We start from the raw sequence: 25528 nt of genomic DNA, 5'->3' as shown, positions 1-25528 counted from the left end.
GGGCCGCCCCTCACGCCAGCACAGCCGAGGGCTTTTGTGGAAAAGCACAATAATTCAGTTGCTCATCTTGAATCCGTCAGCGTTGTCCGTGCCTTCCCACCCCCTGGCAAGCGGTGGTGAGACGGAGAGAGGAGGACGAGCGATGAGGCTTAATGACTTCCTTTGGTTTGAGGATGGTCCTGTCACTGTGACAGGGCGATAGGCTCCCCATCGCGTGAGGGCTGGTGCGGGACGCGGGACTGCGGCTCGCCCCCAAGGGCACGCCCGGGCAGGGCGACAGGGGCGGCCGGGCCAGCACCGAGCTGCGAGCGAGCACCACAGCGGAGACCCCAGGCCGCGGGGTGGGTCTCCCGAGGCCTCTTGCACGGCTGGCCGGTGACTGTCCCGTGAGTGGGCGCCGTGGCATCGGGGCCGGGCTGGCCTGCGAGCCCTGCTCTGCCGCTCACTGCACACAGTCGCCGTGTCGGTATCCATGCGGCGGTTCTGGCCGCGCGGGCCAAGGCATCCCCGTGCCGCCCCTGCCGTCGCCGTCATCAGCAGCGGACAGGCTCTCGGCGCGCGACGACCCGAGTCCCCGGGCGTCGAGGACCCTGAGGCCCAAGAAGCAATGTGACATGACCGGGACGTCGGGCCGGTCCCGCCCAGACCTGCAGTCAGGAACACGGTTCACACGCGACTTCGCCAGTGCCCTGCACTGGGCTGGGCCTTTGTGAAGGGGCCTGGGAAGGGACGGGCCCACCTGCAGGAGCAGAGACCCGAGGGGCGGCCTCCGGAGGAAGATGAGTCCAGGCGGGAGGAAGCCCCGCGGGGGAAGCCGTGGGCTGCCGTGCCCTCCCCATGCCTCCCCGTGTCCCCCTGGTGCCATCTCCCGCTCCCGTGTGTCCCTTTTTACCTCCTTTTTGCCTCCAAGGAGAATCCGGGATGGGGGGAGGGGCGAGGTTTCAGGTGGGTGAGACAAGGATCTTTATTTCTGCTAAAAAGTGGTTGTTCAGAGGATTTCCCATTCATAAACCTTTTGAAGATCTTGGAGGAAGAAAAACCCCTACATACAAAAGTAGGAAGCTGTGTCTAAATATACACCTCGGCCTGGTATTTATGTAATGCTGTTCTCTGAAGAGCTCCGAGTGCTCATTCATCCTCACCGCCTCACGGGAAGTTCTGGATCTTTCTCCCTGGTAGCCCTCGGGGGACGTTGGGGGAAGAGTGGAAAGGTGATGAGTCACCCACATCACAGGAAGCGCCGCGCGCTCTTCTCCCGGGGACTTTTCATCTGTGGCCGCCGAGGTCGATTCTGCATCCCAACCGCATGGAGGGGAAACTGAGGCTGGGGTGGGGTTTGGACAGCGAGCACTGTGGAGAAGAGAGAAAAGAAGCACCACTGGTCCCGCCTCGCAGCACCTGGTGCCTAGGGTGACACTCCTCTTCGGCTTAGGGCGTGGATGGAGAGGTCGGAGAGGTCGGAGAGGTCAGAGGACCCCGAGCCCAGGTCGAGGAGCCGCTGCTGGGGGGTGCGGTCAACTGCCCACTTGGAGTTTGGGGTCCGGGGGAGGAGCCTCGGGAGCCCTTGCTGTGCCAGGAGCATCGGAGGAGCGTCTGGCTGGGGCAAGCTCCGGGGCCTCCCGACTGGAAACAGGACTCGTGGGGGACGCCGGCGGCGGGCAGCCTGCACGGCCCATGGGGCATCCGTCTTGTCCCTCGTGGTGGCTGGCAACTGGCCCTGTTGGGAGCACTGGGGACACACGCAGTGCTCACTGGACAGGGAAGGGGGTGGGGGTAGGGGTGGGGGTGGGGGGTGGCAGGCCCTGGGAGGTGCGCCGTCCGTGTGGCCCCCAGGTCGGGGTGCGCGGGGCCCTGGCCGCTGCCTGGGATCCTTGCTCCTGCATGTCCTCGTGCCCTCGTGTCTCACCCCACATTGTCGCCCTGCAGACCCAGCCCGCGTCCTCAACATGCCCCCTGTCATCTACGTGCCCGTGGGAATTCACGGCTACATCCGCTGCCCTGTGGACGCAGAGCCGCCAGCCACCGTGGTCAAGTGGAACAAGGATGGCCGCCCGCTGCAGGTCGAGAAGGTGCTAGAGGGATGCCCGTGGGGTCCCAGCGCCGCGCGCCTCCCGATGGCCGAGGCTGCCCCTGAGGGTCCGGTTCCCTGCCCGGGCTCCTGCACTCCCCACCCCACCTCTGGGGGTGCAAAGCTGCTTGGGGGGGGGCGGTCTGCGGGGCCTGAGCCCCTGGCCCAGGCTGGCTGCTGTTCTGCCCGGCCCGGCCGGCCGGAGCCCCTGCCCTGACCCTGGCTCCCCACTGTGCTGTCTGCTTGGGCAGAACCTGGGCTGGACCCTGATGGAGGATGGCTCCATTCGGATTGAGGAGGCCACAGAGGAGGCCCTTGGCACTTACACCTGTGTGCCTTACAACACCCTGGGGACCATGGGCCAGTCTGCTCCCGCGCGGCTTGTCCTGAAGGTGAGTCCGGGGCTGAGCGGCCGTGGAGTGGGCGCCCCAAGCGCTGGGCATCACGAGGTGGCCGTGTCCTCCCTAGGACCCCCCGTATTTTACGGTGCTACCAGGCTGGGAATATCGGCAGGAGGCTGGCCGGGAGCTGCTCATTCCCTGCGCTGCCGCGGGGGACCCCTTCCCCGTCATCACGTGGAGAAAGGTACCCCCGGGTTCTGGAGCCTAGGAAGTGGGGCAGCGGCGGGGGGCAGTGAGGGGGAGAGGAGGGGACGGGGCTTGGTGGGGGGAGGGGGGGAGGAGCAGGTTGCGGGGCCTGGTAGCAGCTCTGCTGGGAGAAGGTGGGGTGCAGAGGAGCGGGGTGGGCCCCCTGCGGGAGGGGCAGCGGGGGTGGGCTGAGACTTGGGGTGCCCCTCGCTCCTCTGGCCTCTGACATGTGGGTGGCTTCTCTTCCTCCCTGCTGACCTGGTTCCTCCTCTGGTGCCCTGCCCTGCCTTCCTCCTGCCCCCTTGTTGGCCAAGGTAGGGAAGCCCAGCAGAAGCAAGCACAACGCCCTGCCCAGCGGGAGCCTCCAGTTTCGAGCCCTGAGTAAGGAGGACCACGGGGAGTGGGAGTGCATCGCCACCAACGTGGTCACCAGCATCACTGCCAGTACCCACCTGACTGTCATCGGTACGGGGGCTGCGGGCAGGAGGGCTGCGGTCTGGGTGCTGCACACGGTTGCCCACTCTGGGTGCTGTCACAGTCGCCTGCTCTGGGTGCTGCGCACAGTCTGCCCGCTCTGGGTGCTGTGCACAGTCACCTGCTCTGGGTGCTGCGCACGGTTGCCTGCTCTGGGCGTCTCTCCTGAATCGGCCCGCCTCGGAACCGGGAGCCTGCCACGTGCAGCCCTAGCCCTCTAGATGCTGCCTGAGGGAAGGGGCCAGGGGGCCTGTCCTGGGGGATCTTCCTCGGGCGAGATGCCCCCAGCAACACCCCCAGGCAGACCGAGGCACATGCGTGGGCAGGAGCAGATGCTGGGGGTCTGTGTCCAGAGCCCGGGAGGGGTCTTGGGAGGGCCCAGCGTGGAGGTTCCTGGTGCTGCCGCATCCACATGTAGCCGCCTGTGGGCGGAGAGGCGGTGGCGCCAACCGAGGCCAAGGCTGCAGGCATTGCCGCTGTCTCAGGCCCTGTACCCGGTGGTGCCTGTCCCCTATAACCCGAGGCGAGAGCGGATAGCCCGGTGCACCCCGTAGGGCCCGGGCCTGGCGTGGGTCGCACACCTCGGCACACACTGCCGGGCAGCGCGGGCTCAGGACGCACAGGCGGGAAGCTCTTAACAGTCGTGTTGCGCGGCCTGTCACGCCGGCGGTCGGGTGGCGTGTGGCTCTCGTGGGGCCCGACGACCTGGCGGGTCGGGGGCTTTCTGGCTTTGCCTGTGAGCTCCGGGGAGAGTGTGTGCTCGGGGGGAGCCCAGGACTTCGGCCCGGGGTGACGCAGGTTCCGGGTTCCCTTCGCTCAGGCCAAGTGCTCCGGGAGGCACGGGGCGGGTTTCCTGCCGCAGCCCTGCTGCGCGGGCGTCAGCTCCTCCGGGGTCCCCGAGGGCCCCGAGCGCCCCCCTTGGGCACTGCCCTCGCCACCACGCAGTGCCGCTGCGGCCCGGCTCGCTGGGCCCAGCTCGTTTCGGTCTGAGAGGACTCCGCTTGGTCTCCAGGCACCAGCCCCCATGCCCCGGGCAGTGTCCGGGTCCAGGTCTCCATGACAACTGCCAACGTGTCCTGGGAGCCAGGCTATGATGGAGGATTCGAGCAGACATTCTCAGTTTGGTACGGACCTCTGTGAGTCACCCCCGCATGCTTTGCTCTCTGCTTCTCCCTCCCCGACCCCCAACTTCAGGCAGCCCCCCCGGGGGGGGGGTAGACGTTAGGAGGAGATGGTTCTTGGCCTGCTAGGCCTCCCGGCCGCGAGGTGCGTGGACGCGGTGACTAGGTCTCGGGGACTCCGGGCCCTCTCTGCCTTCCGGCCTGGAAGGTTTGGGACGCCAGTTTAGCTTGTGGCCCGACGTGACCACCGGCCTCTGCTGCTCCTTCCCAGCTTTTGTGTCCTTGGATCATGCTCCTTTGAGGTTCCTCTGCCCTCTGGAGTCTGGAGGAGACTCCGGATCTTCAAGGGTGTTGTGAAACAGCCCGGCAGGAGGCGTGGACTCTAATTGTCATGCCGTGGCTTCCCCAGGGGTTCCAGGAACCCTTTGGAAGTGGTGCTTGCCTTCTGGCCTGGTCTTCAGCATCTCCTTTCCTCCAGGACCCTGTGTCTCTATCTGTGTTTATGTCTCTCCTGCTCAGTTGGCCGGATGTAGCGATGGGAGATCTTTGCCCGAACCTCGGGGGTAGGTTAGGGAATCTCAGAGATTCACAAATCAGGCTGAGGTCGGTCTGAGGCCGGGGGGCACCGCAGGGGTGGAGAGGGGGACCCGTAGCTGAGCTCCTTCCCTATCCCCATGGAATTCCCTCCCTGTCCTGAGCTGGGGACCGGTCCCCGCAGCGTGGGACACCGCCGAGCAGGAGGATGGGTCCGCTCACATCCTCCTTTCAGACCTGCCTCATCTGGGGGTGTACGCGTAGTCAGGCTCACCCGGAGCCTGGGAGCCTCCGGAGGAGACACCCCTGCAGAGGGCAACGCAGGGACGTTCAGGGAGGGCCCTCGATGTGCTTCTCGACAGCCGGGGAGCTGCCCCGTCTCCCGCCATCAAACACGGGGCCCGTGCCCCGAGCTTCCCAGGGGCCCGAGCTCTGGATGGGCGGGCTCCCTGGGCCTCCGGGGGGGAGTGTGGGGGGCTCTGTGAGTTGCAGCCAGAACATCCTCCCACATTTACCTCTGCTCCTCCTGAGGCAGGGGGCGGGGGCGGCGGGGGGCACAACCCCGCAGGTGGCCCTGCAAGCATCGCGGTGAGGCCAGGTGGCTGAGTGTCCAGGGCAGGGCGTTTGGCCAGGCCGAGCCGTGTCTGGGGACAGCCAAGTGGCAGGTGTGGGCGTAGACGGGGTTTCCCTCACTGCTTGCGGTCCTGCTCCACGCTGCTGCTCATCTGCACCGCTCTGTTACACTCCGCTCACTTGCTTTGGTGCGGGGGGCAGGGGTGGGGGGGCCGGGCGGTTGTGAAGTGGGGGAGGTCGCCTCCCCACCTCCCTGAGTGGCTCTGACTCCTGGGACTGACTCAGACGTTTGGCACACCTTTCTCGGCTGTGCTTTCTGCTGCCTCAGCATCCAGGGTGGTGAGCCCTTCCTTGCGGGGGGGGGAGAGCCTGCGGGGGGGGGGGGCGTCTACCAGGCGGCGGCTTGGGGCTCGGCCTTGGGCCTCAGGGGGCGCAGGGACACTGGACGAGGCCGGCCAGGGCCGGGTCCCGCGGGGTGATGTCTCCTCCCCGTGGCAAGGCCGGGGCACTGCAACTGCACACAGGCCGCGGCCGAGCCGGGTGGGGTGAGGGGTCTGCAGCAAGGTCTGCAGCAAGGCCTCACCCTTGCCCCAGGGCGTCTCCGTGCTGCCCCCCCCCCCCATGGTGAGTTCTAACCGTTAAAGCCTGAAGGATCCTCGTGCTCGCTGAGGGGAAACCCCTGCTTATTTTCGTCACACGCCCTCGGCTTCCTCAGATGACTCAAACCTGCTTGGGGGCCGGGGAGCCGTCTGGCTTCCCTGACGCCCCAGCATGGGCTGCCCCGGGGGACGGGGGGTGGTTCTTCCCCTGGGTTGCTGCCGCTCACTGTCCAACGATGGCCCCTGCCTTGCTCCCGGAGCCCGGACCCTCCCGAGGCAGAGCCACTCTCAGGGTGGTGCTCGGGGGCTACGCTATCCCCAGATGCACTTGCTACTTGGACCGGGGCCTTGAGCGCCACGTATACCTAAGGGTCCCGTTCGTAGCGGTGGTACCGGCCGTGGCTGGCCACCTGCGTTCTGGGACTGGCACGGCCACGTTGGGTAGGTCACCCCGCCTTGGTCGGCACCCGTCTCCGTGCCGACGCCCCGGGAGGCCAGGTCTGTCCGCCGCCGCCTCCTGGAGGACCTTGCACGCGCGCCTGTGTCTCCAGTGTGACCCACCCCACCCCCTCGTCCCCGATCCTCTCTCTTTCTTTCGGCCAGGATGAAGCGGGCGCAGTTTGGGCCGCACGACTGGCTGTCTTTGCCCGTGCCGCTGGGACCCAGCTGGCTGCTGGTGGACGCGCTGGAGCCCGAGACAGCCTACCAGTTCAGCGTCCTGGCCCAGAACAAGCTGGGAACGAGCGCCTTCAGTGAGGTGGTCACTGTGAACACTTTAGGTGAGGGCCGCAGGCTGCGCGGCCGCGGGGGCTTCCCGGGGGAGCCGGGTGGGCCCCTGCCGACCGCGTGCTCTGTGCCGTTGTGCGGGGCTTGCCCCGGCCCGGATGCCTTGTCCCCCGTCCCAGCGCTCGGGGCCGGATTCCCGTTGGGAAGAGGCTTAGCATTTGTCCTTCCTCGCCAGGCCGGGGCTTTGCAGCGTCCCGTGGCTTTGCAGGGTAGGCTTGGAGGCGCTCCTCCGTCTGCCCTCCCCGATTCCTTCCTCTGGCCTTGGCCTCACTTGCTGGCGGGCGTGTGGCCGGTTCTTGCCGTCGACTCCTGGTCCTCCATGGGCCCCGGGGCTCCATCCATGCCGTGCGAACGGGGGCGCCCCTCCGGCCTGCCCCGGGGCCTCTGCTGCCTCCAGGGCCTGTGGCTCTGATGGGACGCTCGGCCCCGCTCTGCAGCCTTCCTCCCTGGCCCTTGGTTCCCTCCCGGGGCTGAGAGGGTGGCTGAGGGCGGGCAGCGAGCCCTGGGACGGGGGCCCCGGCCTCCTTAGAGGAGGTCGCGGGATGCGATGCTCAGTGTCCTCATAAAGATGCCACGTTGTTTAGAGGATCACATTCAAACATTCAAGTCCTCCGCCTTCCCCCCCTTCCCGTTAGTTGGCGTGTTTTTTTTATCCCCCCCCCCGTCCTTTCGAGGAACTGTGTTCTCTCCTCTATGTGCGTGGATCACGGGGCCGCTTCCGTGGGTGTTGAGGGTTCTTGCTGTGTGAGCCTCGTGTCTGAAACGACCCCCACGTGGGCGTGTGGCCCTCGCCATGGGGCCGCGGCCTGGCGGTGTGCGGGGAGGCGGGGGTGCCTGGCCCTGCAGGCCCTGCCACGTACCCTCTGTGTCTCCCCCCGCTGCAGCATTCCCTGTCACAACTCCAGAACCCCTGGTGCTGGTTACCCCACCGAGGTGCCTCACAGCCAACCGGACCCAGCAGGGCGTGCTCCTGTCCTGGCTGCCCCCTGCCAACCACAGCTTCCCCATCGACCGCTACATCATGGAGTACCGCGTCGGGGAGCACTGGGAGACGCTGGACGCTGCCATCCCGGGCACCGAGGGAGACTTCTTTGCCAAGGATTTGTCGCAGGTGAGGGGCCTGGCTTTTCCCAAATTCCGAAAGTGACGTGAGCCTGGAGGCACCAAAAGTTTCCAGTGACCAAGGCAGGTGTGCTGCCTCCCACACTCCGATCTGCTGCCGAGGTCTGGGATCCTCAGGCCCTGCAGGCTCAGGGCCATTGTGTGGCCACAGAGACTTATATTGCCTTGAGGGCTTTTCCCACACACGGATGTGAGCTGGGGCCACGCAGGGCAGGTGAGGAGCCCCACCTGTGACCCTGGACGTCGACCTCCGCTCCTTGCCGGACTCTGACACGCGCTGGGCAAAGGGTTTCCCAGAAGGGCTGTCTCCTGCTTTGCCCCCTGCTTTAACAAGTTAGAGTCCCCGGAGGAAGATGCATTATCTTTTTTTTAGCAGCTGGTCCCCTGTAAACTTTGCTGTGTCTCTCTCTCACTAGAGGGAGGAAGCAGCTTATTTCATGGAAACGGACAGTCTTTTTTTTTTCTTTTTTTTTAAAGGTTTTATTTATTCATTCATGAGAGACACACAGAGAAAGGCAGAGACACAGGCAGAGGGAGAAGCAGGCTCCATGCAGGGAGCCCGATGAGGGACTTGATCCCAGATCTGGGGATCTTGCCCTGAGCCGAAGGCAGAGGCTCAACCCCCGAGCCACCCAGGTGTCCCGAAACAGACAGTCTCGTCTGTCTTTCTGTCTTCCTTCCCTGGACACTTATTCTGCGGTACAACCGGCCCCCGGGGGCCCATGAGAGCCCATGTGTGCATCCCTCTCCACCTCTGCTTTCCGCAACCTCACAGCCCTAGATTGAAATCCACCGCGGTGGGAGTATTTTTTTTTTTTTTAAATTTATTCATGAGAGACACAGGCAGAGGGAGAAGCAGGCTCCATGCAGGGATCCCAACACGGGACTCAATCCCGGGTCTCCAGGATCAGGCCCTGGCTGAAGGCGGCGCTAAACCACTGCACCACCCGGGCTGCCCAGTGGGAGTATTTTTACCACGGAAATGGAAGTTGGTAAATGCTGCAAATGAGGACTTTGTTTTTTCTTTTTCTTTTTCTTTTTCTTTTTCTTTTTCTCTTTTTTTTTGGTAACCCGAGAGCTGGTTGTTCATCACTTCCAGTCTGCCACGGCTTCGGGTACCTGTTCCCCCTTGGGGGAGGGTCTGCGGTAGGTCAGCGTCTGCCTGGGGTCCCAGGCTGACTAGAGTCTTGTCCCCGGGGCTGCAGGACACCTGGTACGAATTCCGGGTTCTGGCCGTCATGCAGGATCTGATCAGCGAGCCCAGCAACATCGCCGGCGTCTCCAGCACAGGTACGTGGGCTCGGCTCTCGTATAAGCCGAGGGCTTAGGGCCGCACGGAGTCCCTTGTGAGGGAGCTAGTCCGGGAGGGAGGCTGAGTTGGAAACGAGCAAGGGCTCTGGTTGAGACTGGAGTGTTTCTTCAGGCCCTCCAGCCCGTCAGAGGACGGGACAGGCGCTCCCCTGCTGGAGCTGTGTGCCCAGCCCTGCCTGCGGGGCAGCCGTCGCCGGAACTGGCGCTAGCCCCCTCCTCGTAGTAGTCGAAAAGGACCTGGCTCACGTTCCTTTGCTGTGACATCCCTGTTTCCGCCAGTGCGTCCTCTGTAAGGGACTGGGGCGGTGAACTGGAGAGACCGCAGGTCAGCACATACTTGCTGAAGGCCTGGGATGAGACTGCTTTCTAATTATGGTGGTTTTATTTGGAAAATTGCTGTTTGGTGTTGTTTCCTCCACTCCTTCGTCTCCCTAGGTTGTTTTTTTTTTTTTTTTTTTCCAGGCTAAATAAAGCCAACTCCCTAGCATTTTCTGCATTTATCTTTCTTTCTCTTGGCCCTGGTCCCACTTCTACGCATCTTCCTCCTGCTACGGGTCCCGAAACCTAGCAGAGCCCCTCCCTCGCCCGGTCAAGCGGGTCCCTCGGTATGGGAAGAGGCTTTCACTTAGTGATTAAGCAGGGGCTCCGTTTCCGGGGGCGCTGCTCCTCCAAGGACCCCTGGGGCCGGCGGCAGGGGCTCGGCCAGGGCGCTCGTGCAGCAGGACAGCTCCAGAGGCACTGGGCAGGCCGATGTGGGGAAGCAGGGGAGGCGGTGGCCAAGCCCTGGGGCGGAGGGGCATCACTCCTGCCTCACCTTAGGCACTGTGGCACCGAGGGTGTTTTCTTGTTTTTCCCCATACAGAGGTACCCTGTCTTGGCTTCCCTCCAGGGAGGGGACTCTAGAGCGAGGGCGGAACAGGGACCAGGGCTCACAGCCGAGGCCACAGTAAAAGACGCAAGGGTTTACATCGGCGGACTCTTCTGTGTTCAGTGGCTTTATGTCTGGCACCCGAATGGAAGACATGTACCGGGGCTCAGTGGCCTCAGCCCCCATCTCAGCCCCCCACCCCCAAGGGCTCATAGCTTTCCATCGGCCCACGCCACTTGTCAGGGTGATCCAGGCTGTTTTGGCTCTGGCCCAAGACATCCGCGTACACAGAATGTAAAGAGTGGCGCTTTCCGGTGTCACCGACTGTGAAGTAGGGCCTGGCGGGTGGGGGTCCAGCCCTGGCTCCGTCACTAACGAGCTGGGCACAAAGCGAACCGCCGTTCTTTACCTGTAAGAGGAGGTTGGACTAGTGTGGAGCGTCCCTGCGGGCTCCGGAGTTGTGAGCCGAGGTGTCAGGGACACGCTAACTCTCCCTGCAGAAATCGCTCAGCCGTGATGCGGTGGCTTGGAATCTCTGGTCACAGCCCCTTCTCCCCTCCGTGGCATTTGACTCCCAAGGTGCCTTCACAGCCAGGGTCCCATTTTGTCGGGATGGCAGGAAGCAGCAATCCCCCCTCCCCCAGGAGGCCGAGTAGCAGGGGTGTAGACCGGATAGGCTGTGTCTGTTGGCCAGTCCGTAAAGACGGTGTCTTTACGTCAGAATGAGCGCGTGTGCCCCGTGTGCCCCCTGTGAGGGCGTCTGGTAGTGTGCACCGTGGCCAAGCGGATGTTACTGTCGGAGTCATGCCCACCATGCAGACACCGTGGCTGTGACTTTTTCGCAAGCCCTGTGGACGTCACTTGACTTCTATCCACCCATCTGCGGTCCCTCTCCTCGGCCGTCCCCCTCTCTCCAAACCTCAAGTGCTAGACTTGTGCATCGTCTGTTCCACGGGGCTAGCGAAGACGCCTGGGGGCTCGGCGTCAGAGTGGGGGGGCTCTTGCGGGAGGGAGTCACGCATGTTCCTCGCCCCCTGCAGACATCTTCCCACAGCCGGACCTGACTGATGATGGGCTAGCCCGGCCCGTGTTGGCTGGAATCGTAGCTACCATCTGCTTCTTGGCAGCTGCCATCCTGTTCAGCACCCTGGCCGCCTGCTTTGTCAACAAGCAGCGCAAGCGTAAGCTCAAGCGCAAAAAAGGTGGGTGTCTGCCCCCACCGCCCTCCTCTGCCTGGCCCGGTTCCCAGTGCTCCCTGTTGGAAGAGGCGGCTCTCCTTGAGCGGGGGCTTCCTTGCCAATAGGGAAATGGGGTCTTATGGGTACAACTGCCAATGGGACTGGATGGGCAAGAGGGAGTAAGGAAGGTGGATGCTGGGGAGGGGGTGATGGGCCCAGGCCGCGAGAGGGCAGTCTGCAGCTCTGCTCCGGGCCCCATGGACCTGAGGCGAGTTTTGGGTCCCTGGCCTCAGCGGGCTCTCCTCCCCCTTCTTCTTTCTTGTAGATCCTCCACTGTCCATCACTCACTGCAGAAAGAGCCTAGAGTCTCCGTAAGTGCCCCCGTGGTCATGCTGAGTGCACAGAGGGTGGAGGGCGGATGCCGGCAGGTGGTTTGCCCGGCTCGGCCCCCAGATGAGCGTGTCTAGACTGTTTGCTGTCCACTGCTCTGCACGTGCACAGAGGGAGCAGTGGCGTAGACCATCCCAATAGCAGATAATCCATTGCTCTTTAGGTTCGGAATGTGTTTCCGTGGGTTTCTTTCACCCTAATAGATGCGCCTTCTTGACGTGTCTTGCGTAAGTCGACCTTAAGGTGGGCTTGCATTTCTTGAGCATGCCGGGAACGATGCTAGAGGTGTGACCGCACGGAGTGGGGCAGGCAGGAAGGGCCAGAACGAGGGCAGACGTGCGCGTTCATTCAAAAGCCGGCCGGCACCCGCCTAGATGGTTTCACGCCAGAGTGTTTCACACCAAAGTACACAGCCCATCGGCACCCCCTTCTCTTGAGCATCCTCTTAGGCGTTTGTGGTTGTTTATTAAGAGAAGGAAAAGAAGTGCCTGAGTGGGTGTCCGCAGCCTCACGCTCCTGCCCCCTCGCTTACCCCCACAGCTTGTCGTCTGGCAAGGTGAGCCCCGAGAGCATCCGCACGCTCCGGGCCCCATCGGAGTCCTCTGATGACCAAGGCCAGCCGGCCGCCAAGAGGATGCTGAGTCCCACCCGGGAGAAGGAGCTGTCGTTGTACAAGAAGACCAAGAGGGCCATCAGCAGCAAGAAGTACAGCGTGGCCAAGGCCGAGGCCGAGGCCGAGGCCACCACGCCCATCGAGCTCATCAGCAGAGGCCCCGACGGCCGCTTCGTGATGGATCCCTCTGAGATGGAGCCCTCGATGAAGAGCAGGCGCATCGAGGGCTTTCCCTTTGCTGAGGAGACGGACATGTACCCCGAGTTCCGCCAGTCGGATGAGGAGAACGAGGACCCGCTGGTGCCCACGTCTGTGGCTGCCCTCAAGTCCCAGCTGACCCCTCTGTCGTCCAGCCAGGAGTCCTACCTGCCACCACCAGCATACAGCCCTCGGTTCCAGCCCCGTGGGCTGGAGGGCCCTGGCGGCCTGGAGGGGCGGCTGCAGGCCACGGGCCAGGCCAGGCCTCCCGCGCCCCGGCCCTTCCACCATGGCCAGTATTATGGGTACCTCAGCAGCAGCAGCCCCGGGGAGGTGGAGCCGCCGCCCTTCTACATGCCGGAGGTGGGCAGCCCCCTGAGCTCCGTCATGTCCTCCCCGCCCCTGCACGCCGAGGGGCCCTTCGGCCACCCCACCATTCCCGAGGAGAACGGAGAGAACGCTTCTAACAGCACGCTGCCCTTGACTCAGACGCCCACAGGCGGCCGCTCCCCCGAGCCCTGGGGCCGGCCGGAGTTCCCCTTTGGGGGCCTGGAGACCCCGGCCATGATGTTCCCCCACCAGCTGCACCCCTGTGACGTCGCCGAGAGTCTGCAGCCCAAGGCCTGCCTCCCCCGAGGACTGCCCCCCACGTCCCTGCAGGTGCCCTCGGCCTACCCGGGCATCCTGTCCCTGGAGGCGCCCAAGGGCTGGGCAGGCAAGTCGCCGGGCCGAGGCCCCGTCCCGGGGCCCCCCTCCGCCAAGTGGCAGGACAGACCTATGCAACCTCTGGTGAGCCAAGGGCAGCTAAGACATACCAGCCAAGGTATGGGCATACCCGTGTTGCCTTACCCCGAGCCGGCCGAGCCGGGGGGGCACAGCGGCCCCAGCACGTTTGGCCTGGACACCCGGTGGTACGAGCCCCAGCCCCGGCCCCGGCCCAGCCCCCGGCAGGCCAGGCGTGCCGAGCCCAGTTTACATCAAGTGGTGCTACAGCCGTCCCGGCTCTCACCTCTCACCCAAAGCCCCCTGAGCTCGCGCACCGGCTCCCCCGAGCTGGCGGCCCGAGCCCGGCCCCGCCCGGGGCTCCTGCAGCAGGCCGAGATGGAGATTGCGCTGCAGCCGCCGGCCGCCGGCAGCTTCTCCCGCAAGTCCACGCCGTCCACGGGCTCCCCGTCCCAGAGCAGCCGCAGCGGCAGCCCCAGCTACCGGCCTGCCGCGGGCTTCCCGGCCCTGGCCGCCGCCTACCCTGCGCCCCCGCCTGCGCCCGCGGGGCCTGCCGACAGCCTGGACGTGTTTGGACCCACGGCCTCCCCTCGCAGAGGGGGGGAGGAGCTGCTGCGGCCGGAGCCCCCCCCGCCGCCATTACCTACTTCGGGGTGAGTGCCGGCCGGTTGCCCTGCCCGCGTCCGCCTGGTCATCCTCGCCCCCATTCCCCACCCGCCCCCACCCCTCCATCACCCCGAATGACAGGGCTTGTGTGGACATGCTGCAGCATCCCTTCTGGAGAGTTCTGGTCTTGGCATCGGCGGGGCGTGCTCGTGGGGTCCAGCGCGGGGCGGACCTGGTCCCCCCACCCCTCCCCTCCCGTGACGGGACAGACACGCGTGGGCAGGGGAGGGGCGTGCCGTGCAGGCCAAGCGGCCCCCAGGTCCTCTTGCAGTGCAAAGCGCTCCCGTGCTGTGACCCTGGCTTGGGGCGGGGAGTCCAGGGCCCCCCAGACACCTCGGATCCAGCCTCCTTGCTGCCCTGGCCCATCCTCCCCGCCAGGCAGGACCCCAGAGCCCCCCCTCCACCCAGGACCGGTTGCCAGGCCGGGGCTCCTCCCCCCGCCCCCCCACCCCCCTGCCCTTAGCAGCCTAGAGAGCCGGAGGGGCCGTCCCCCAGACCGCCCCCTGGGCGGGGAGCAAGGTCTCAGGCCTGTGAACCCTGTGCCCGGAGCCACACACCCTACCCCGACCTGTGTGCCTCGCAGGAAGCTGCAGACAGACAGACAGACAGACAGACAAGCTCCTGCGATCAGCCTGCCCGAGAGAGCACACTCTAAACTGTAGCAGCTGGTATTCCAGGTACCAGAGTCGGCCTGGACGCCCGTCTGTGCCTTCTTCTCTCACCTCTCTTGCCCCGACCCCTCGTCCCTCCTCCCCCTCCCCCCTCCCCCCTCCTCAAGTCTGGCTTTCCTTCTGTCTGTCCTCCTTCCTTCTCCATCTTCTTCGGGTTGGCCCGACTTGCTCCAAAGGGCTGGCAGCGTCTCTGTAGTGCCCCTCACCCCTCCTGGCCTCCCCTCCCCACCCCTCTCCGCCCCTCCCTCTCTCTCTCTCTCTCTCTCTCTCTCTGGTTCCGTCCTTTGGTCTCTCTTGATGTGGCCGCCTGTGCAGGGGAGCAGAGTGTTCCAGAGGAGGCTGGCCTGCTGGTAGGCAGGATGGGAGGCGGTCGGAGAGGAGGGAGCCCAGCGCCCTTCCCCTGCCCCACGCACTCCCACCCTCTCTGGTACCTGGAAGCACAGCCTCCCCTCCCGCTGCCCCTGCTCCTGGCGGGCGGGGAAGGCGAGGCGAGCTCTAGCTAGGACGCCGGGCGCGGCGCCCACGGAGCCCGGCCTCTGTCTGTGCAGGAGATGCTGTGCGCCGCAGCCCTATCGTCTGTGCTTTGTGCAGCGCTCATCTGCCTCGTCCATCGTGCCGTCTGGTTCTCTGTCTCTCTCCTCTCCTTCCCCTCACCCCATTCTCTGGCCTCGCTTGTGGTTCTCTGGCCCCCGTGCTCCTCCCCTCCTCCCCTCTGGGTGTGCGTGGGTGGTTGCCCCACGGCCCGTGTTGATAACTGCTTTGTTTCTGATTGATCTCAGCTATCTGGGCAGTGTTGTCGAGACAAGCCTCTCCTCAGCTCAATAGGTAAGGGAGCTCCGCGGCTGGGGCGGGGCGGGGGGTGGACAGGCGGACGGGGCTTCGGCAGGGCCATCGCTTCCTTTACAGGGGAATCCAGGCCATGTCCCCTCCCCCCCGCGTGGGCGGCAGCTCCGCTGCTCTGGGCCCCACGGCTTCTGGGTTCCCCACATCATGCTGCTCCCACAGCCTCACCGGGCCGCGCTCGGGCACCGCCTAGCTGCAGCTTCTGATGCCCGCCCCACATGCCACGCCTGCCCCAGAGCCTCCCTGCAGTTCCCCTCACTCAGACCCCTGCTGCCCACACACCCAGGGCCTCCCACAGACGCCCCCGGGGACCCTGCATGCTCCCCGAGGGGCCTAGAATGCCTACGATCCGCTTTGCATCTCTGCACCTCTGGAAACACCAGGGCCACACTCAGATCCAGAAACACCGCCTCTCCCCTGTCCCCCCGCAGCCTCAGGCAGGGTGTCCCCCCCCCCACCCGCCCCATCCTGGCCCCCCAGAGACTCAGGTCTTCCTCGGGGGTTGCTGGTCCCTCCCAGTCTTCTCGGACTCGCTCTGATATTGTCAGGGAGCCAGGGTTGGGGTGCGGCCCGTTCCTTCCCTCAATGGCTGGGTCGTCCCCAGGACCAGGTCACCTGTAGTCCTGTGAGGTCAGGGGCGGGGAGACGCCACTGCTTGCCGTGCCCCTTGCCTGCCGGAACCCGTTGGGGGCTGTTACAGGACTGACACGTGGACCTTGCCTTCGGGTCAGATTGCCCCCAGACCCCGTAGTGGCCACTCCCGATCCCACTGGGTCACAGCTCCAGGGGCCTGGGAGGAGTTCCTGGGCACAGAGGACAGGCTGGCCCTGGGGCAGCGCCGCGCTCCTTCCTCTGCCCTCCTCCGAGGGCGTCCCTGCCCCCAAGCCCTGCCCCCAAGCCCTGTCCCCTGCCCCCAAGCCCTGTCCCTCCCGCGTCCTTGCAGGTGGAGGTGTCAGGAATCTGGGGGCTCCCAGAGGGGTGTGAGGTCTCCTGCAGAGGCTTGGGGTCACCCGAGACTCACTGTCTCCCACGGTGGCTGCAACACTCCTGTTTGCCATGGACGCCCCTGCCTGTGCTTCTGGGCACTAGCAGCGTGGGAGCTTCCCATGGGGAGAAGCACCTGCGTCCCCTGCCTACCTAGAGATGCCAGACGGCTCAGGACGCTATGCTCAGGCGTAGGACAAGCCATGTCCTTGTGCTCTGCAGCCGCAGGCTTGTTAGCAGCCGAGGCCCCCGGGGGGCGTGTGAGGCTGGTTGGGTGTCATGCTGCGGCCACGAGCAGCGGCGGCGAGTGGGGCCGGCGTCGGGCCATAGGTGTGAGCCCACCCTCACCTGCTGACGGCCACCCATCCCCCACCGTCCGTGCTCGCCCTCCCTCCCTCCCTCCCTGAGTCCCAGTTCTGACCCCCGCCACCCCCAGAGAGGAGGGAGCTCCAGGCCCAGCCGTCACTGCACTCCCGGACAGTGCCCGGACCCCCGCCTGGGGTGACTGCCACGCCCTCACCCGGCTGTCGCCCTGCACCCCCAGCACGTCCCACCCGCCCCCGCTGAGGGCCGGGCCCCTGTACCCTCACTGCTGTGGCAAACCCAGAAACCAAGGGCAGTGGTGGGGGACCGCGGGATCCTCGGGGCCTGGCCGGGTCCCCAGCCGAGGAGAGTCAGGTGCCCCCCGCAGCCCGGAGCCGGGCCTTGGTGGTGCTGGGCAGCACGAGCCACCCTAGTCCTGCTTGCTGAGAGCTCCCCGGGTGCGGGAGCTGCTGGGGCCATCGGGAGGCGTTAGGCTCCTCTTCAGACGCTGTCTTCATGCTGCGCCTTTGCATGTGTCTCCACTCGGTCTTGCTTGGAGAGGATGTGATGCGTCTTGTCTACGTGCGTTCTCGCTCTGTTCCTGTTTCCTTCAGTCTGTCTCCTGCTCCTTCTCCCCTGGGCCCACAGCGGTCCTCCTCCTCTCCCCCTCTCTGCCTCCCCTCCCTCTCCTCTTCCCAACTCCCGTCTCGGAGCGGGAGTTGTACTGTGTGGACCTGCCCTGTGTGGGGCCGGCGGGCTCCCGGACTCGTCCCCCGTCCCCGTCCCCATAGCAGGCCTCTTCTCCCCTCGCCCTCGAGCCCTGTCCCTCAGCACTGACTTTGGCCTGTCGGATGGGGTGGGTCTGGGGGGCGGAGCCCAGGAAGGGGCTCCCGAGTCCCGAGTCCCCGAGGCCAGACCCTGGGTTTGTCCCGACCCCACGGGGAACGGGGAACGCTGCCGTCGGTCATCACGGCTTGGGGCGGGGGCACGACCTCCGCGGTCCAGACTTTCTCTGTTGTAAGGGGGGGGCGGTGGCGGGACTTGTTCCCGGCTCACCTTGGGCACCACTGGATTTCCTGCCCCCACCCCCCACCCCGGGTCTGGTCAGGTGGTTACGCAGAGGAGGAAAGCTCCCCTTCCCTCCCGGCCACCAACTGTCGGGGTGCCCGGCCCCGGGGGGCAGGCGCTGGCCTGCGGTTCTCACCTCTCTGTCCTGCGGTCTGCCTACTTTTGGAACCTTTTTGTCTGTGTCTTTTCTCCACTGTTTTGGGTGAGCACAGAGCTAAGCAACCATTAGCCAACCCTGGGCTAAATGCTTGATTTGTATGGATTTTATGAAAACAGAAAGAGAGAAGATTCCAGGCAGTTCCTAGCAGTCGTGACCCTCAGTGAAGCATCAGTGGGCTGGAGCGCTGGGGTTCAGGGGAGCTCCACAGACATGGAAGATCTAGGGAGACCCTGGGCTTTTAGGGTTGTACCCCCCCCCCCCAACTTCTTGGGATCAGGAGAGCCTGGTCTGCTGGGCTCCTGCAGGTTTTCAGAGGACCGGGCCTGAGGGGGAAGGGGGCCACCCTCCGTCTGTCGGAGAGCCCGGTGGGTGCTGTTGTGGGGTGCACCCTGCTGGTGCACCGCAGACTCCCAGGCCGAGGCCGCGGCAGGGGTGAAGTTGCATAGCCCAGGCCTCCCACCGTCTCCCGGCAGCGCGAAGCTCCGTTGTCCATGGTCCCCCGTGGGCCTGGGACGTGGTCCCCTTCTAGAGCACAGAGGCGACTTGATTCCAAAGGGCGTCACGGGCTGCAAGTCAAGTGTGTTGGGCCGCATTTCACGTTTTTTTTTCTGTATAATTTGCCAAAAATAATTCAATTTTTGCCCTCCCCTCCCCGTCTGCCCCATCCGTCCGCCCCATCCGCCCCGTCCTTCCAGACACTTGCTGTTATTTCTCCCTCCTGCATCGGCAGAGTGTCTCGGGGCCTCCAGGAGCCTTCGGTCACGTTTCTGTGTTTGAGCGCTGAGCCCAGCGCGGAGGTGGGTGGACAGTAGGCGTCCCGTCCCGGAGGGGCTGCGGCTCGGCTGTTCCACAAGGGGAAGTTGGCCCATCCTCCTCAGCGGGTCATCACGGTTTGGGAACTTTGGCCTGAAGACAGACCTTGAGCGCCCCTTCCCCACCCCTGGCGCGTCTTTCCAGGGGTGCACGGGGTTCCCAGGTGGAGCACGGGAGCGCGGCCCTCTGCTAGGTGGCTTCCGAACCTATTTCCTTCAGGAAGAACTCGGAAGAGCCCTTTGATGTTCTCAGCCTCGGCTCTGTGTCGTGAGAGCTGGATCCTTAGGCGAGCTGCTTCAGTTTGCCCCTCTGAGAAATGGGGTCAGTCCAGTATTCACCCGGTAGGGTTCTCGTAAGGACGGGAGAGAACAGTCAGTGCGGCCTGGTAAGTGGTGACTAACCGCCGCGTGACAGAGGCGATGAAGGCCGCGACACGTTGATTTTAGTGAGGACGTCCTTGGAGGTTTCACCCGGCTGGGAGGGTCCCCAGGAACGATCCCGGGCGCCTTGGCCAGTTTCTCTCGCAGCCTCTGGGTCACTCACCCTGGATTATGTGGTTTAAGCCCTGCCCCCTGGGGCCTCGCATCCCTTACCTCATGTGGTCCCTTTGAAGAGGCTGGCCCGGACCGGGACACAGGTAAACCCAACAGCTGATTCACACCTTTGATTCTCCTTTTAGGAGCTGGAGAAGCCCTAGTCAAGGATGAGAAGGGGGTGAGCACTGCCCGCCAGCATTGCAAACTCATGCTCCCTCATCCCCTGGCCATCTCCACCCGTTGCCCGCCTTCCAGATTCCCTCGTGGCCGCGCGGCCGCCCTGTCGGGTCCGTGCGGGTGGAGTCGAAGGAGGAGGGGACGGGGATTTGCAGGTCGGGTCTCTGGGGGCAGAAGACCTGACTCCTAACGGTGAGTCGGACTTCCCTCCGAGACCGTGTGCTGCCTGCCCGCGTGTGCGTGGACGTGGGGCCCCCGCGCTCTGTGCTGTCAGGGCCTATGGGAAACAGGCACAGTGCTGGGCCTCTGACCTGGACTACAGAGGAGCCGCCTCTGACCTGGACTTCAGAGGAGCTTCTGGGTACTTTATGTGCCGAGAGGGTACGGAGTGATGGCATCCGTCAGGGAAGGTGGAGGTGGCTTCATGGCCACTTACTGAGGAGGCCCCAGAGACCAGAGGCTTACCACCAGTCAGCCTGCGGGTGGCTTCTTGCTCCTTCCCCGCCAAGTCCCACCGGTCCCGGGAGACGGGCTGCAGACCTCCCTCCCTCCCTCCCTGCGTCGTCGGTTCTGCCTTGGATTGTCGGCTCACCGCTGGCCGCTTCTCCCCCCCAGGGTTGGCTGTCCTCCTGCTAATCAGGACTTACCCAAAATCCATGTGCTGCAGTTGGAAGAGGCTGGAGGAAGAGCGTGGTCGCCTCCGTGGGTGGCCCGGGGGGGGCACGCTGCGCCCAGCGCTCTCCCTGCCTCTCCTCCTCGGGCTCCTCCTTCCCGGGAAGCAGTGACACTGATAACTCGCCTTCTAGGTTTTCCTTTATGACCCGCGGGCAGTTGTCTCCCGTCCAGTGTGCACCGGTTGCCTCGGCCCAGCCTCGCAGCGGCCTGGGGTCCCCCTGGGTCGCAGAGGCCTCACGGCTCCAGCAGAATCGTGGGCTTCGTTCTAACTGCAGGGTTGATCCATCAGGCGAATGACCACGTCCGCTCGCGGCAGGGGGACAGGGAGACCGCGGTGCGCGTGGCGTCTCTCCCATCCCTGCTTTTCCCACCGAGCCTGAAAGCGTAGACAGTCCTTGGACATTTGCCACCGAAGGCAAGGGCTTCACGAGGCTGCCGGATTTGGATGCCCGGCGTCCAGGTCGACGTCCAACTTCTTTTGGACTCTGAGCCTAGGCCGTGGGAGGTCCGGGTGCCCGCCCGCCGAGGTGCTGCTGGATGACCATGCCGCCGCCCCTGGCTGCTGGGTGCCACCTGGCTCCGGTGGGCGCCGGGAAGACGCCCGGTGAAGTGGGTTGTATGCGCCCCCCGCCTCACGGGGCGTGGGGCTCCTCATGGGCCCTGGCCTTCTCCTCCCCGGAGGACGACAGTTCAGCGGCGGTCCTCACCTGCTCTAACCTGCCCTCTTACTTTCCACTTTAAGGTCTCGGTCGTGGTGATTTCTGGCAGCTTGGGGCACGGATGCCACCTTCTTCCCGCGTTGAGTGACACGTGATGCGGCCCCCTACTAAAGCCTGTCTCCCCCTTTCTTAGGTCTTCTCGTTGTTCCACACGGTGGTTTCCATCCGAGGTAGGCCTCCCGTGGCTTGAGCCTTCTACCGGCTTTTCTCCCTTCCAGGAACAACCGAGAGGCGGGTGCCCGGGGACCACCGTGCACACCTGGGACTGCCCAGCACTGTGCCTGTCCTCCTGTGGGCCGGTGCTGTGGTTTTCTTCCAGCCACTCTTCGAATGCTCCCTCTCTGGGGGCTGACCTGTGCCTCTCTGATTGTCCTTCCAGAACACATCCACCTGCACCCGGGAACGCTGCTACACCTGAGAGGCTGGAGGCTCTGAAATACCAACGGATAAAGAAGCCCAAAAAGTCATCCAAGGGCTCCTCGAAGTCAAAGAAACGATCCGGTAAATGGCAGATCCTCTCTTTCCTCCTCTGTCCGCCGTCATTGTGGGGTTGTTCGTCTCGGGATCCCGTCCCTGGGTTGTCTCCAGAATTGAATCCAGCAGTTTATGTCACTGTTTCTTTTTAATATTAGTTACTAAGTAATATGTAAGTATGATTTCCATGTAAACATTAGAAAGACAGGGTCTCGGATTGTCCTCTCAATCGTTTCCTCCCCACTGGGAACCATCCTTTTGTTCTTTTTTTTTTTTTTTTTTTTGAGATTTTATTTCTTTATTTGACAGACAGCAGGGGAGCACAAGCAGGGGGAGCAGGGAGGGGGGAAGGGGAAGCAGGCTCTTTGCTGAGCAGGGAGCTTGGTGCGGGGCTGGACCCAGGACCCCAGGATCATGACCTGACCCAAGGCAGACGCTTCACCGACGGAGCCCCCCAGGCGCCCCGGAGCCACCTTCTTGGTTGTAAATGTGCTTTCAGAGCGTTCTGTGCATTTGCCTCCAGGAGATACAGCGTGTTGCCTCAATGCGTTTCCAGACAACATAAGTAGCATCTTGATCCCTTTCCCTTCTGCCATAGGCCTTTTGGAACTCCCTTTATTTCCTTATATATTTCTTCTCTGTTATTTCAGACCGTCTAGTTGGATGTGGGATTTGTGGGGTCCTACTCAGTGCTTAGGGCACCTGGTGGCATGGACCTGCCCTCTGCGGGATGACCGAGATAAAATGAAATCCCCTTACGGTAGAGAGAACATTCCTGCTGACACATGTCTGATGTTTTCATCCCACACGGAGGGGTAGCTGCTAAGGTAGCGCAAAAATAATTCAGCCCTTCCCTACACTTAGAAAATTCTTTGGTATTTATTATGTCCTCTTTATTTATTTCACCAATGGTTTTACGAATCTTGTCCCAGGCTGTCAAAAGAGACAGCTGGACAGCTTCCTCGCCGATCTTTAGTAACCATGGACAGTGTTACTACTTTCTTTGGAGGCGGGGTCACGGGCAAGCCTTCTATGAGGCTGCCGGGATCTTCGGAAGACAAGGAGCTTTGGGTGGCGCTCGTATCCTGTTGGTTTATAGATGGGCGAACTGAGGCAGAAGAGGAGAAGATGATGTTTTTAGGGCTTGAGAGAGGAATGGGAGCCCAAAGCTTGAATGTTCAACCCACTTAAGCTCGTTGCTGTTGAGGACGCACGTACCCACCCACCTACCTATGTTTGTTTGTTTCTTTTAATTTAAAAAAAATTTTTTTTAAAGATTTTATTTATTCTTAAGAGACAGAGAAAGAGGCAGAGACACAGGCAGAGGGAGAAGCAGGCTCCATGCAGGGAGCCCGACGTGGGACTCGATCCCAGGTCTTCAGGATCATGCCCTGGGCCAAAGGCGGCGCTAAACCGCTGGGCCACCTGGGCTGCCCTGTTTTATTTTTTTATTTGCTTTTTTTTTTTTTTTTTGCTTATTTATTTTTAACAAAAAGAGCCACACCAGATCCCTGTGTTCCCTCCCGCTCTGCCCCGGCGTCCTGTTCCTGTAAGACGTTGATGGCTCCCAAACGTCTCTTCCAAGCCCGAGTCTCTTCCAAGAGCTCACGTCTCATGTTTCCAGCTGCCTGCTGAACACGCACTTAGATGTTTTATAAGCCTCCGAAACGTCCAAAATAGAGTTATTGATCACCCTCTCCTACCTCCTCCCCACCTTCTTGCATAGCACTGCTACAGGCCTTGCCACTCAGCCTTGCTCCTTGTCTGGCCTCACGGGTTCTGTCCAGCCACTTGGTAAGGTCTGCAGGACCAACTTTTATAGCACGTCCTCTGTCCGACTCTTTCCCACCTCAATTGCTAAAACTAAAGCCATTCCCACCCTGATTCTCGCAGTGGCCTCCTTGCTGGTTGTCTCGCTCCCTCCTTACTTCTCCTACAGTGCAGTCTACACTCAGCAACTGGAGCGATCTTCAGACCATGCAGTAGCGTCCTCTTGGCAATGCACACACACATGCACCTGGAGAAAACCTTCTAGAAGCTTCCTGCTGCAGCCAGAGCAGATTCCAAGCTCTTCAGGATTCCCGCCTCCGTCTTCCTTGCCTCACTGTCCTTTGCTCACTCTGCTTCAGCTACGATGGCCTGCCTTCCTTCGCCCGCCCTCCCTCCCTCCCTCCCTCCCTCCCTCCTTCCTTCCTTCCTTCCTTCCTTCCTTCCTTCCTTCCTTCCTTCCTTTTTTCCTTCCTTCCTTCCTTCCGTCTCTGAAACGTGGCAGTTGGCTCATCAGCCATGGGTCTCACTTTCGCCCATCCTCCTTCTGTTGAGAAACTCCTCCCTTGGGGCTTCAGAAAGCTCGTCGGCCTTTCAAGAGTAGAACCATTCTTTATTTTTTGGTTTATTTTTTAAGATTTTAGTCATTTACTTGAGAGAGAGAGAGAGAGAGAGAACGAGTGAGAGGGAGAAGCAGGCTGCCTGCCAAGCAGGGAGCCCGAGGTGGGGCTCGATCCCGGGACCCCCGAGATCACGCCCCGAGCTGAAGGCAGATGCTAACTCACCGAGCCGCCCAGGCACCCCAGGACCGTGCTTAGTCATTTGCTCTCACGTGGCCTTCTTTTTGTCTTTCTTTGTAGGACTTTCAGTATCTGGAAATTTTATTTCTGTATTTTTTAAGTGCACTAAAGTATAATTTTCTAGAAACCCAGCCCTTTACTGCCGTATCTGCAGAAGAGCCACGAGGCAGCGTGGTGGCCCTGGCCGTCTAGGAAGGGCCTGGCTCTACGGCAAGGATTGAAGTCTTGGGTAGAGTCCATCACTGCTGGGGGGCGGGGGGTGACAGCACGTGTTGAGGTCCACCCATCCTTGGAAGCCCCAATCCCAACTCCTACAATGATGCTTGGTACCTGGGAGGCATGGAAGGAGAAATATCGATATTACTCTGATAAAAGTTAAAATACTAGATAACAGGTTTTAAATCAAAACATTTAATATTACATAAAAGATAAGTGCTGGTGGACTGGGCGCATCCTGCTTCCCTCCGCTCTCCGAGCACCCAGGGGAGCGGATGCGGGTCATTGGTGCCCAGCAAGGACCCCCTTGGCCACAGGGCCCCCAGCCCTGGCTGCACCACAAGGGGCTGAGGGGTCACTGGTGGTGAGGACGGGGTTGTCTGCTGCAGTCACCCCCGGCCCGGCTACGCTAATGAGTCTCATCCTGCTAGAAAGCCGGGGTATGAGTCTCCATGGATGGAAGAGGTGAGTGCGTGGGGTTTCCGTCTTCCCTTTCACCCACTTTATTTTCTTCCCGTTTGTTTGTTCCCTCCTCCCTAGACGGTCTTGCCTCCCAGGCTCAGCAGCTTCCAGACTCCCAGGTTCTGTGGCCCGATGAAGCCGTCTGCCTCCGAAAGAAGAAGAGACATTCTCGGCCTGACCCCTTTGCCCGCCTCTCAGACTTGTGCCACCGCCAGCTCCCGGAAGACCAGACAGCGATTCTCAACAGCGTGGATCACGACGACCCCGGCCACGCCACCTTGCTGTGACGCCAGGAGCGCTGAGTGGTCCCTGAGTGGCGGCGCGGCGGCGCTGGGCTGAGGGGCCGGGGAGGGGGCCGGGGTGTGCCGGCAGGGGGGCAGCTGGGGGGCTGCTTCCCCTGCGGCCTGGCCGGCGGGCATCGCCGTGGGGACAGAGGGCCGGGGCTCGTGGGAGCGATTAGGAAGCGAACGGGGGTCAGGGAGGGACTCACCTTGCCCCCCTCGGCTCTCCGGCAGTGGGATGTTTCTCGCCTCTGCAGATCCCTTGGGAGCGAGGAAGGGAAAGCAATGGCTCTTACTGCTCTCCGCTCTGTGGAGTGTTCGGGTCCTGGAGGAGGGCTGGACTCCCCTCCCCTCTTCCGAATCTACATATACATAGATATAGATACAAATGCATCGTATGTAGTTTGTGGGCCTCTCTATGTATATATATGTACATTGAAGCAAAGTGCTGTTTATTTCTGTGGTCAGTGGAGGAAGGAGGAGGAGCGTGGCGAAGGCGTGGGGTCCGTGGGGGGGGACCCACAGGGCCAGCGGGCGTCCCCCCGCAGCCAGGAGCCAGGCCTCCTCTGCTGAACTCCCCGAGCACGGAGGGGCCGCGGCTGGGCTACCGCACAGCTAAACCCGAGCCTTGGGCCCGGCTCAGGCCACGCAGCGGGGGCTGCTCAGCAGCGAGGCGGCCCCCCTGCAGCCCCCCCGTCCTGCGGCCCCGGTGCTGAGCCCTGAGCTGCCGAGCCCTGAGCTGCCGAGCCCCGAGCTGCCGCGGCTCTA

General features: G+C 63.0%; 1 protein-coding gene across 1 annotated transcript in view; it reads left to right on the top strand.

Moving 5' to 3' along the window:
• IGSF9B (immunoglobulin superfamily member 9B) overlaps positions 1–24831 on the top strand; it is a 46294-nt gene extending 21463 nt beyond the window's left edge. The window contains exons 8-20 of the mRNA XM_055307070.1: positions 1927–2069; positions 2320–2460; positions 2537–2653; positions 2970–3120; positions 4142–4253; positions 6560–6735; positions 7627–7853; positions 9070–9154; positions 11084–11245; positions 11547–11592; positions 12152–13798; positions 21140–21261; positions 24558–24831. Coding sequence (XP_055163045.1) covers positions 1927–2069; positions 2320–2460; positions 2537–2653; positions 2970–3120; positions 4142–4253; positions 6560–6735; positions 7627–7853; positions 9070–9154; positions 11084–11245; positions 11547–11592; positions 12152–13798; positions 21140–21261; positions 24558–24766 — 3338 coding nt within the window. The 3' untranslated portion in view covers positions 24767–24831. The remainder of the gene's footprint in view (positions 1–1926; positions 2070–2319; positions 2461–2536; positions 2654–2969; positions 3121–4141; positions 4254–6559; positions 6736–7626; positions 7854–9069; positions 9155–11083; positions 11246–11546; positions 11593–12151; positions 13799–21139; positions 21262–24557) is intronic.
• The last annotated feature ends 697 nt before the right edge of the window (positions 24832–25528 follow it).

This window comes from Nyctereutes procyonoides, unplaced genomic scaffold (assembly GCF_905146905.1).
Source record: "Nyctereutes procyonoides isolate TBG_1078 unplaced genomic scaffold, NYPRO_anot_genome, whole genome shotgun sequence".
Lineage (NCBI taxonomy): Eukaryota > Metazoa > Chordata > Mammalia > Carnivora > Canidae > Nyctereutes > Nyctereutes procyonoides.
The sequence above is the reverse complement of the archived record's forward strand: the minus strand, read 5'-3'. Positions and strand labels throughout refer to the sequence as shown.